Source organism: Centropristis striata, chromosome 22 (assembly GCF_030273125.1).
Source record: "Centropristis striata isolate RG_2023a ecotype Rhode Island chromosome 22, C.striata_1.0, whole genome shotgun sequence".
In the NCBI taxonomy this organism is placed as follows: domain Eukaryota; kingdom Metazoa; phylum Chordata; class Actinopteri; order Perciformes; family Serranidae; genus Centropristis; species Centropristis striata.
Window position 1 is genome coordinate 13,484,213 of NC_081538.1, and position 12,311 is coordinate 13,496,523.

The 12,311-nt window shown below is 38.2% G+C and overlaps 1 protein-coding gene and 1 long non-coding RNA gene across 3 annotated transcripts in view; both read right to left on the reverse strand.

Moving 5' to 3' along the window:
• LOC131960908 (uncharacterized) overlaps positions 1-12,311 on the reverse strand; it is a 116,553-nt gene that overhangs the window by 103,759 nt on the left and 483 nt on the right. The window lies entirely within an intron of this gene.
• Positions 710-12,197, reverse strand: prl2 (prolactin 2). 2 transcript variants are annotated; one of them, XM_059326170.1, is made up of 5 exons: positions 12,185-12,197; positions 6,328-6,515; positions 5,706-5,813; positions 3,109-3,288; positions 710-1,253 (listed from the first exon to the last, which is right to left on the reverse strand). In XM_059326170.1, exons 1-5 carry the CDS (start codon positions 12,195-12,197, stop codon positions 1,059-1,061), a joined length of 684 nt encoding a protein of 227 aa, XP_059182153.1. In that variant the 3' UTR covers positions 710-1,058. The 2 variants fall into 2 exon arrangements, with proteins under 2 accessions (XP_059182153.1, XP_059182152.1); XM_059326169.1 differs by lacking the exon at positions 12,185-12,197 and adding an exon at positions 7,826-7,847.

A 12,311-nucleotide genomic window follows, 5' to 3' on the forward strand; every position in this document is an offset into this window, starting at 1 on the left:
CACTATTTAATTTATTTTTTTCGTATTGACAGCATGATGGGGATGGGTGGGAGGGGGGGAAAGAAAATAAGAAAAATGATTTTGGTTAAATATCTGTGATCAATGTTCATTTCTTGTTGTTCAAAACATGTTTTAAAAAAACGAAGACACTTTGGCATTGGGCTTACTTGCAGACTGGAGGTTTCTGATTGGACATTAAGCAGAATGTGCTCATTTCCATCAACTCTTCCTATAGCTGCAGCTAAGGTGGTGGTAATATGCACAGACACACACACAAACAACAAATATCTCACAAGACAATTAACTGCTTATGAACCATTTACTTTATTTTTTTAAAACTCATTTCGAGTATCTTGTCTTTGAGTCAAGAAATCGATGTTTCTGTACATGTCAAATCCTCATAGGAAGTGCAAAAGGAGAGAAGAAGACTCCATATTTTCATTGTTATTGCAAACCAGTATATCTTAACGCAGTGCTCACATTCACATATATGTACATTGAAAGAGTTGTTAGTGGCTTGGTTGTTTCTCTAAGCCACTACATTGTAAGCAAACTCTTTAAATGTACAAAAGTGAGTACGGTCCTAAAAAATATGTAAACTTTTCCTTCCCTCTGTGAACTTTAGTCCATCAAAAGAGCATCTTGTGCCCTGATGATGGCCTCAGGTTAAAAAGAGCAGTGTAACAGGGAGTCTTCTCTTTCCAAGTATCTCTGTTGAAATGACAAAAATAACATTGCATCTATGTTTCTTGAAATATTTTATATGCTATTATATTGAAACATGACATACAGGAGTCTATCATAACATGCATTACACTCATCCTGTCCATACTCAACTCATATTTGTCCATGCTCTAAATAATATCAGGCATGAAGCAGGAAGTGGGCAGTCTTTGGGGTTCCAGCAGAACTTCAGTCATGCTATAGCGAATATTTGTGCGTATCAGTAAACATCCCATACCTACAACTTTATCCTTGTAGTTTCCAATTGAAACATTTCCATTCCAGTGAGTTGATATTTCTGGAAGTCAAATGCAGTCTCTATGTTTTTGTGGCCTTTAGCATCCATGCTCTGGAACAATGCGACACTTGAGGATCTTCAGGTAGTTCTGGACCTTGTTGGAGTCTCGGCGAAAACAGTAGAGAAGGTCAGAGTCTTTCATCAGGCGCCACTCAGCACTGTCTGATGGCAACGAAGCCTCAGGAGAAGCCAGGCTGTTGACAGTGTTACTTATTATCCCCAACATCTGCATCTGGAGACACACACACATGTATTGGAACAAGACAAAGCTATACTGTTTCTGAGCAAACACAAATCCTTAAGATGAATAGGTACTTCCACTCAGTGGTGCATCTGTTATTTAGTGATTATTGTGATGTACTAAGACTTTATTTTGGTCAACTAAGTCTTATTGTGATGTACTAAGTTTTTATTTTGGTAAACTAAGTGATTATTGTGATGTACTTAGTCTTTATTTTGGTAAATAAAGTGATTATTGTGATGTACTAAGACTTTATTTTGGTAACCTAAGTGATTATTGTGATGTACTAAGTTTTTATTTTGGTAAACTAATTGATTATTGTGATGTACTAAGTTTTTATTTTGGTAAACTAAGTGATTATTGTGATGTACTAAGACTTTATTTTGGTAAACTAAGGGTTTATTGTGATGTACTAAGACTTTATTTTGGTAAACTAAGTGATTATTGTGATGTACTAAGTCTTTATTTTGAGATACTAAGTCATCATTTTTGAGAGAGCTTCTCATTGTTTTGAGATTGTAACTGAAATGTTTTTCATTACAGTGACTTACATTATAATGATCTTTTTCAAAATAAGTATTCATCTTATTTTTTCTTTTATTGGCAGAAATGGGCTTCCACAGTTTGAGGACACAGCCTATTGATGAGATACCTTGAATTTTTCCTTCATTGCTTATTGCACTCATTACAATTCCAAACAGAGTTTAGGGTAAATATACACTATAACCAACAAACTGTCAGAGTAGGTTACTTGGTCTATACCCAGAGGGGCATGACATAAATGACCATGAACAAGTTTTTCTTAATTTGTGTTTTTTACAGGCAAAACGAGTGATTGCTTTAACATGTAAAAACATTGGTAAACCAGCATCTCACAGTGGTTTAAGGAATTATCTTTATGTTTGCCCCTGGAAAAAATTACATACACGCTTAAGAATAAACAAGAGCTGTTTCAAAGAGTATGGGGACGTTGTATACATTATATTAGGAACAATAATCTGGCTCATTTAATAAACCAACCTGGAGCAGAATAATTTTACCCTCTGCATATTTGTACTTATGTTCATTTGCTCTATACTCGTCTACTGTTTTTTGAATGGATCCTCAAAGACACTTGTTCTTGTTCTTGTTCTCACCATCTTCTTGTATGTTTGCTTGTTTTATATTTTTCTTGTGACCTATGTGTCAATTTTGTAAAACAAAACTCAACAAATATATTGTTGAAAAAAAAACTGTCAGAGTAGGTAGAAGGAAATTGTAATACATGGCCTTTGCTTACAAAAAATGCATCATAAATATATAGCATATACAAAAAGTGTATGTAGCACTCTGTTGGGGAAACAGCACAGCAAAGCAGTCATATAAAGAAGCCACTATGCCAGCAGAGCATGCATTAAGTTCATATAATTCCTATTATATGAGGGATATAATATCTATTTTAAGACATGTTGAACAGTTTAAACGTCTGATGTCATTAGTGTGTAACTCTCAGTACTAAGATAGAGAGACAGAATGTGCTGCAGGCAGTGTGCCCAAAGTATGCTCTCTTTCTTGCTAGATTGTGGCTAAATGTTTTGTGCAGAATCTGAACAATAGGTCATCTGAGGGTGACCAGCGCAGTTAGGATTTGTTGTGTGACGCAAAGGCTTTGTCATCTGTGTTACTAAGATTATACAAGCTGAAAAAGAAGAAATTCATCCCTGGAAGCTACATTACACAGCAGCTCCAAGCATCTACCTCACATATTACTCAGAGACTTTTGGAATGAACTCTGCATGGAAAGCAAGTGATAGCTAAAGGAAACCTCATCTTATGTCTTTTCACTTTGGTATAAGACATGTCGTACCTTCTCAGCCACTTTCTCTACACCTTTGCGGAGCTCGTGCACCATGTCACTCATCTCAAGAGCTTTATTGGAGCTGAAGTTGTTGAAGTCGTGCTGGTGAGCCATGCTCTGATGGAAATGCCATAGAGGATCCCTCCACGCCACCAGGAGCTTCAGAATCACCTCCGTCAGCTCCTCTCTCTGCAGGTCAATCCATAATACAGGTAAATGTCACTTCAGACTCAAGCCATACATTGAACCTGGTCTCACAGGAATCCGTGAAATAGCCACGGATTCGCTTAACTTAAAATCCGTGGAATAGCCACGGAATCACTCAAATTTCCGTGAAACTGACGCGGATTTCGCTACAATGCAAGTTAATGACAGTCATATCCGGTGGCTATTCCATGGATATTTTTTCCTATTGGTTTGTTCCAAGTCACGTGACTTTCAAGGTCCCGGCGGTCAGAACAAAAAACATGGCGGACAGTTCTCTCATTTTTAGTGAAAAAATCAATATTTTGACTTATGCTGGGCTTACACCAAACGATTTTCCCAGTCCCAGACTAAAAACTGAAAGTCTTTAGTAAATCTAGGAGTCTTACTGGAGTCACAGCGCGCTCCCGTCATCTCCATCGTTAAGTGTAAGGTAGTAATCTACGCTGTTTCATATCAGTCTTTTCCTAGTCTTTAGTTTCAATCATATCAAACACGTTTGATATTATCGCAAGTCGCAGTGACGGAACACAATCAGCAACCAATAGAGAAGCGGTTCCAGACCAGCCAGTAAAACCACTTCAACAGGAAAAAGTTACATCACAATAATGTTGATAAGCTCAGTCCTAAATACAAATATCGAGATGCACTATCTTTACGGCCACAAGCGGGATTTGGGGGGCGCTGTTTCTTAGTAAAGAGAACAGTAAGGAGACCCAGTTAAAATGTATATGAAAATGTCAAATAAATGTATACATAAATAAGTAATAAATAATTGATGATTCATGTGTGATCAACTAAATGAAAGTTGATAAAGCTGATAAGTATAATTATTCTTATTAAACAAATTATAATTAAATAGGACATAAATGTATATCATGAATTATTTTCTAAATTTTCCTTTCCTTTATTCTTCCTTATCTATTCTTCTTGTCTATTTTTACTGTAAAACAGTCAACTTTTCATGTCAGAAAAACAGAAACCCCTTTTCAGCTTTGTGAGGGGCATTTTGTGGCGTCTTCTCTTCTTTTCTTTTTTTTTTCCCAACACAAACCACTGCACACACAAACAGTGCATGGTAGGTAAAAAATACTAAAGAAAATCTAGTTGTAGTCTTGTGAATAGTGACCCTGCGAGATTCACAGTCTTTGTAGAATCTCAGTGTGAGACTAGGCTGGGACTAAAAACTCTAAACACTTGTCTTTAGATGTGAGCAGGTGTGAGGAGTCTTTCCAAATCTTTTCAAAGTCTTCTGGTGTATAGGTAGCATTAGTTTCTGCATAAAAATGGATTTTGATCACATTTCTAGCGAGAAATATATGTTTTATTTTCTAAATATTCACTCAGTGAATGTACATAATCACTTTGTATGTTGGAATAGCCACGGGATATGACATGTCATTAACTTGCATTGTAGCGAAATCCGTGTCAGTTTCATGGATTCCTGTGAGACCATGTTGCATACATTAGATCATGACAGTAGTGTGTGAAGTTAGGATAGGGTTTGTAGTCTGGAGGTTAGGGACAGTGGCCGTTCTACACAGGGGCCTACAGGGGCCACTGCCCCTGTGAAGAAGCCCTTGGCCCCTGCTGTGGCCCCTGTGTCAAATTAATAATAAAATGATCAATTTATTACGATGAACCACAGAACAATTCTTACCTAATTTTTGTTCAAACAATATCTCATTGTACACAAAAGGAACCCAGAATGTGTACATTGTACAATGGTTTAATTGTGCAATAAAAAGCTTGTGTAAATAAAAAAAAAAAGATCATTCTCACTGTACAGCACTTTCAAAATAAAAAAGTAATTGTGCACAAAAATGAGAAATGTCATTGTCGTACAAAAATAACTGTTATGGTGGGACTCATTGTTTCAATCAATGTTTCAATCAATGTTTTTGTGTCTTCCAAATATACTTAAATTACGTTTTTAAATAAGCTAAAATAAAGGTGTTAAAAATGCTTAAAAATCGTCGAACAATCAAACAAATACAATTATATATATATATATATATATATATATATATATATATATATATATATATATAAATAAAATAAAATAAAATAAAAAACCCACACCGGGCTATACTACACTACAACTCGGCTCACAGACACAGAGAAAAATACATATCGACAGATGATTCAGAAATGATATAGATAGAAAAATAAATGAGAGTTAAGCAGCCCACATGTTCCAGTCCAATGTAAATCCTCGTGTTAATATGGTTGAAATATTCATACCAATGTATAACATAAAAGGATCCCATATTCTATGAAAGATGTCATCCCTATTGCCACTGCATAGGGATAGTGCCAAAATAAAAGTAAAGGAACACAGCTGAAAAAGAAAAGCAAACTGTACACATGATGTGGACAGGAAATCCTAAAGGTTAACTCACAGCCATTCTCTGAGCGTTCTCCTTGCCATTTGGGGTGAGGATGGTGGAGGTGTGACAGTTGCGACTGACCCGGCCAATGTGATTCTTACTGGGCAGGAAGTACTGCTCCTGACAAGACAAACATGAATGCAAGAATGAAATGTCAGAGGTCGGGTGTCATCTAAATGTCAGCTGTGGCTGGAGTAAGTAAGTGATGAATGAAATAGTTGAATGGCTTTCAAATGCAATTGACTATTGACATGTATCTATGTGTTTGTGTGTGTACACTTATTTGCCAGTTAATAAATAACTATTTTGTCAATCTCAATTATATAAATGTGGGTGGGCTGAATAATAGACCCTCTGTCTGTATAACACAGTATAGTTCATCAGCAGCACAAACTACATCCTCAAATACTGTCAAATTATAAATGACTTTTATATACAGTCATGGAAAAAAATAAAATAATAATAATTAAAAAAAATAATAATAATTATATATATGCATGTATATTCTATATATAGTCCATATTAAAAACATTTAGCAAACCCAATAAAATTAAGAATCCTGTCACAAAATCAAACTTCTTCATTCAACATGATGATAAAAGCATTGTCAGACAGATTGCATGAGAAGACTTACAAACTCGGAGTGCAGGTCATTTGAAATGCTGTGCATCCTGGCTGAGTGTTGGATGACCCGGTCAAACAGGTCCGCCAGGGAGAGGACATGGCACCCAGCCTGGCCATTGGTACAGATGGGTGCTGCACCCACGCTGCTCAGTCTGTTGCAGAACAACAGACACACCAACACCATCCACACTAAAGACACTAGGAGAAAGAGCAAGAGAAGATACTCAGTGAAACAAAACTTTGCATTTCATTACATTTCACTAAAAAACAAAAATCAAGTCTCAACCTATATCCTTATCTTAAGTAGTGGTGGAAAAAGTATTCAGATCTCTGAAGTAAAAGTACTAATACCACACTGCAGAATTACTCCACTACAAGTAAAAATCCTGCATTCGAAACTTACTTACTAACTACTGCATTAAAAATAGTATCAGCATCAAAATGTACTTAAAGTATCAAAAGTACTTGTTTCGCAGAATGGCCCCAATCAGATTGTTTTATATACTCCAAATATAATGTTGGATTATTATTATTATTATTGTTATTATTGTTGTTGTTGTTATTATTATTTATTCATATATTTATTTATTATTTATTATAATAATGATGAATGATGAATTATGAATAATACATTTAGAAGCAGCATTTTACTGATATATAGGTAGGTAATTTAACTACATATTACACTTTTATGTGGTTTAATTAATGCGTAATCATTTCAAATTGATCATATTTCTTCATGTTAAATCTTGACCTGAAAAGGAAAATGCATAATGCAGTTGGGTAAAAAGTACATTTGCCCCCAAATGTATTGAATTAAAAGTACAAAGTTAAATATGTGGAAATACTCATTAAAGTACACATACCTAAACATTTTTACTTAAGCACAGTATTTGAGTCAATGTACTTAGATGAACTCAGATCTTTTACTTTGGTAAAAGTCTTGAATTCAAAATCTTACTTAAGTAAAAGTACAAAAGCATTGGCATCAAATAAGTACTCCAAGTACCAAGTACTCATTACACAAATTGACACATATTCTAATAATATATTATACTTAATGTTGCATCTGGTAAAGGTCGAGCTCATTTTAATCCCCTTATATATTGCTCTATAGCTTGATTAATAATAAAACATAATAATTTACAAGTTAAATTATATTTTTGCTTTAATAATCAAAATCTGCAGAGTAGTGCTATAACTAGTAACTTTAGCTATCATATGAAGGCAGTGGGAAAAAAGTACAATATCACAATGTATTAGCAGTATAAAGTGGTATCAACGAGTAAACTCTAACAGTAAAGTACAAGTAAATTTACTTAGTTACATTCCACCACTGACTTCAAGATCTTTTAATTTGTTTCAGTGTTTAGATACCTTTTAGTTGAATAATCAAAAACAGATTGAAATGAAGAGACAGAATCATAATGGAGTGATGGAGAAATGGAGATGAAACGATAACATGCACAGAGAGCAGACATGAAAACTTTAGTTTGTGTAAAAGCTACCTGATCTGATGTTTCCAGGCATCCTGTAGGGCGAAGGAGCTCCTTTCTCAGAGAAGATGGTGAAGAAGCTTTTCTACTCAAAGACCCCTGCAGCTTCATATGAGGGTCCCTCACTGACCATTTCCCTTTTACACTTTCATTTCAAAGAGAGAGAGAGAGGGGGGGGGGGGGGGGGGGGGGGGGGTGTCTTGTCACGCAGTGTGTGTAAATGTGTGTGTGTGTGTGTGTGTGTGTGTGTGTGAGTCAGTGAGACTATGATAATGAAGTAACCTAAGGCAGTCTGCAAGAGAGATGACATCATCAACCTAGGACGTCACGAAGCGTCACTGGACTGTCTGTCCAGCCCATCTGGCGTTGACACTCTGGGTCCACTGTTTGGGGTTCTCCAGTACCTTTCATTATGTCTGTATGCCCTCCAGCTTGGGAAATGATAAAGAGGCAAAAGGTCATTTAGAGCACTCAAGGCACTACTACGAAGAATCAGCTGATTTCAGAACTCACAATGACACGATAGGGCAGCAGGAAATGAATGTCAAAGCAATTTGAATGACGTCTAGTAAAAATGTAGTAGGCGGTTGACTCATCTCATCAAGTATTGGTATCATCAGTTAACTAACATAAACACAGGAAACTGAAAACAGTTATAATTCCTAAGGGCAATGTTTGTGCTTGATTGATTTTGAAAATAAAAAGGTTGAAAATCCATTAGTAGGAGTAACAATTTAGGCCTTTAGCGTCTGAGTCCAATGTAATGATAACTATCTTTAAAAATGTGTAATTTATAGAATAAAGTAATGACTTATTACCAGTAGCAGTAGCGACATTAATAGACAGCGTGACAGTAACAATACTAGTTGCATTGCCAGTGTTAGATCCAGGCCAGGAATTTCGTCATTTTAGGGGCAAGGCCACTTGGCCTTTTGTGTTGTCAATTTTTTGAGGGCACAAAGGCCATAAAATAAAACTTTTAAGTCCACATCCATAATGAATTTAATTTAAGGACTAGTAATGACGCTTCTGAGGAAGATTGGAGTCTTAGTCGAAACTGTCAAGTAGGTAAAGAAACGTCTCCTTGTCAAGTAAAATGCATCTATTATGTGCACTTTGAGAGCTAAATGAGAGCAAACACCTCACATAACATTTTTCACAGTGAGGAGATACTCTATTATAGAATCTTTGTTATCCTACCGTGTCATTTTTAATTGCTGTCAACATGTTTTCCACTAGGACATGGAGCAACCAGCCAACCAGCCCACACATTCTAATGCCACTATTCCATCATATACACTGATCTTAATCATTGAATATTTAAAGAATTATTTTAACGGAGAATAAAGGTTCTTGTATATTTTGTTTAAGCCGTCTTATTTTGACAGTCTTCTTGTAAATTCTGTGGTCGATTCTGTTAACACACTGCGCTCTTATTTTGCATGCGGCATGCGTTTAGTGACAGGAAGTTATTCAAAACAGTAAGTCACAGTTTAGTGTGATAAAAACAACTTTAACTGTTAGCTAATGTTAGCTTGCGGCTACCGAACAGCATATGCAACAGTGTATTTGGACCGTTTGGACCTCTGACAGGCCCGGACAGGTTGATAGTACCAGTGCGTGTGTAAGTGTCTGAATGCGCGCATGTCTCGGAGAAGGACCGAGAGGTGGGTCGGGGTTTGACTGACTGACGGGTGACAGACACTCTGCTAAGGCAACGGGAACACAAAGCAAAATAACTTTATATTATGAACCTTTAAATGTGATGTTAGCGCAGCACATGAGACTGTGGCGGGACAGATTAGAGCGTTTGATGAAGTCTCCTTGCCCTCCTTGCCGATGATAGATTCGTGTCAAACTCTCATTATAACCTGTCCAAGTGGTTCATGCCAGGCTCGAATCAAACCCACCACTGATGATGAATGTCATCAAAAGACGCTGTTTTTTTCAAAAGTCGCAGGTGTCAAAGCTGTGTTGACAGGAAAGAGGCAGACTAGAAAACCGCAAAACTAACTGGGGCAGTGGGGCGGGGCATCAAGGCCACCGTGGCCTCAGGGCAAATATTTTTTTAAGGCCAAATTGCTAAATTCCTGCCCTGGTTAGATCGCTTGTTAATATTATTTGTTCCAATAGTAAATGTAGAGGTAATAAATCTTTGGCTAAACTTCATCAGTCTAAAATGTACTTTTTGAGGCTTAGCTGCATCTTCTGCTGCACCCTAGGGGAGGTTCCAGGCATGGAAACCTAGCGTCCCATGTTGGCACCCTCCTTTGTGGAGGTGGCTGGTAGGAGTTGTGGTCATATTGGCGGCAATTAAAGAACCCACTTGTGGAGGGAGAGGATTTTTGGACTTGGCAGCAAAAACTGGGGGGGCTATGGAGAGGGATTTTTTTGTTGGCCTCAAGGATGTTCTGGCAAATTGTTTGAAGTTTCCAGAAATGAAAGCAGGTCTTGGCTCAGGCTGTTCTCAGCAGAGGAAGAACTGCTGACCCAAACTGGGGATATTGCCCATTAAAGCACTTTCAAGACAACACATCCTTTGTGAAGGAAGCAGAGTTTAAAGACTAGTCAAAAAGCTTCCCGGAGGCAAGACACCACGTCCAGATGAGATTCACCCTGAGATGCTGAAGGCCCTGGACATTGCGAAGCTGCCTTGGCTGATACACCACCACAGTGTCTCGCTGAGTTCGGAGACAGTAGCTAAAGAGTGGCACACAGGGGTAGTGGTTCCCATCCTCAAAAGTGTGCTCCAATTATCTGGGTATCACACTGCTCTGCCTTCTTGGGAAATTTTACTCCAGTGTGCTGGAAAGGTAGCTTTGATTATCGAACATTGGATTCAAGAAAACCTATGTGGATTCTGCCCTCTCCATAGAACAGTGGACCAGCTCTATACACCTGCAAAGCTACTGAAGGGGTCATGAGTTATGTGGACTTGGGGAAGGCTTACAACTGTATACCCCAGGAAGTCCTGTGGGTGGTATTGTAGAAGTCTGCAAGGGTCATTGCTACAAGCCATCTGGTCCTTGGACAACCAAAGTGAGAGCGGCATCTGTACGCTTGGCACAAAGTCAAACATATTTTCAGCGAGTGTTGCCACCAGGGCTGTCCCTTGTCACCAATTCTGCTATTCATGGATAGTAAGTGTCAGGCACAGCTGGGGGGATATGGGTCTTCAGTTTGTTGACCTCAGAATGGTGTCTCTGCTCTTTGCAGATGATGTGGTTCAGTTGGCTTTAACAGAACGTGACCTCCAGAATGCACTAGGCTTACGGCCATACCACCCTGAGCATGCCCGATCTCGTCTGATCTCAGAATGCACTGGGGCGGTTTGCAGCCGAAGTGATCAGGATGAGAGTCAGCCCTTCAAAGTGCGAGACCATTGTTTTCTGCTGGAGAACAGTGGATTTCGCCCTCTTGGTTACTGACTGACTTGGGTACTGATTGAAAGAATCCAGCCCTGTTTACACGAGGACGCTTGCGGGTAAAAAAGACAAAATATTTTATCAGAGGTGCCTTTCATTTAGACAGTGACGCCGTTTTTGGGGCTTAAAAACGCAAAAATCTGAAACCAGCCTCCAGAGTGTAAAACTGTAATCCGCTCTGCCGTAGCGTGTCCGTCTACACTGTCAAGACCTGGGAGATCTAATGGATGGTGGAGAACTTTGTGGAAGGAGTAGCTGATGAAAATGCGTGGAGTGAAAACTTCTGCATGCCCAAAGATGCTCTTATCGCTTTAAGTGATGCATACCCAATCCAATTCCAAACACTTTTGCGTCACCGTATGCGCGCAGATTTCCTCCTGAAAACGCTCGTCTAAACGCGGAATAAAAAGTGAAGATGCGACGCCACTTTTGCGTCTTTTGTTCAGACCGTCATCATGTAGCCTCAGTTTGTGAATGCAAGTGTCTGAAATGAGTTTCCTCTGTAGGGTGGCTGGGCTCAGAGCTCAGACATCTGGAGGGAACTCTGAGGGTCAAAAGGAATCAGTTTTGGTGGGCCTGACACACTTAGGGGACACACTTATTACAAAAGACTCTATTATTAGTATAGCCTCTACATTTTGTCACACTGTTAAAATAATCACAGTCATTTTTTGTCAAAATTGTTTTTTTTTGCCTAAATCATCTCCTCATGACGCCGGCCACCTATGGTAAAATCTCCTACATCCTCAGTTGATCAGATCATGTGATTTTACCGCTTTAACATCATCACTTCTTTGACAATATGCCACATTCATAGGCATCAGATAAGAACCCAGCAAAGAAGAGCTAGAGGGAGGTTGTTTAGTTCTCAGTTTAGTTTATCACTGTTTTATTGTTGACACGAATATTGGTAACACTTTACTCTAACGGTCTACACAAGAGTGACATGAGCGTGTCATAAACATGACATGGGATGTGTGATGAACATTAATGACACTTTGAAGTAACATTAATGCTCATGATGCTTGTCATGTCATGTTTCTGACAGGCTTGTGGGACTCTTATGTAGACAC

Bases quoted from the DNA above. Each gene is read 5' to 3' on its own strand.
- prl2 (XM_059326169.1), bottom strand. From the start codon at position 7,847: ATGCCTGGAAACATCAGATCAG. The intron at 6,516-7,825 runs GTAGCTTTTACA...TCTTTCTCCTAG, and splicing joins GCCTGGAAACATCAGATCAG to TGTCTTTAGTGTGGATGGTG. The intron at 3,289-5,705 runs GTGAGTTAACCT...ATTGACCTGCAG, and splicing joins AGAACGCTCAGAGAATGGCT to AGAGAGGAGCTGACGGAGGT.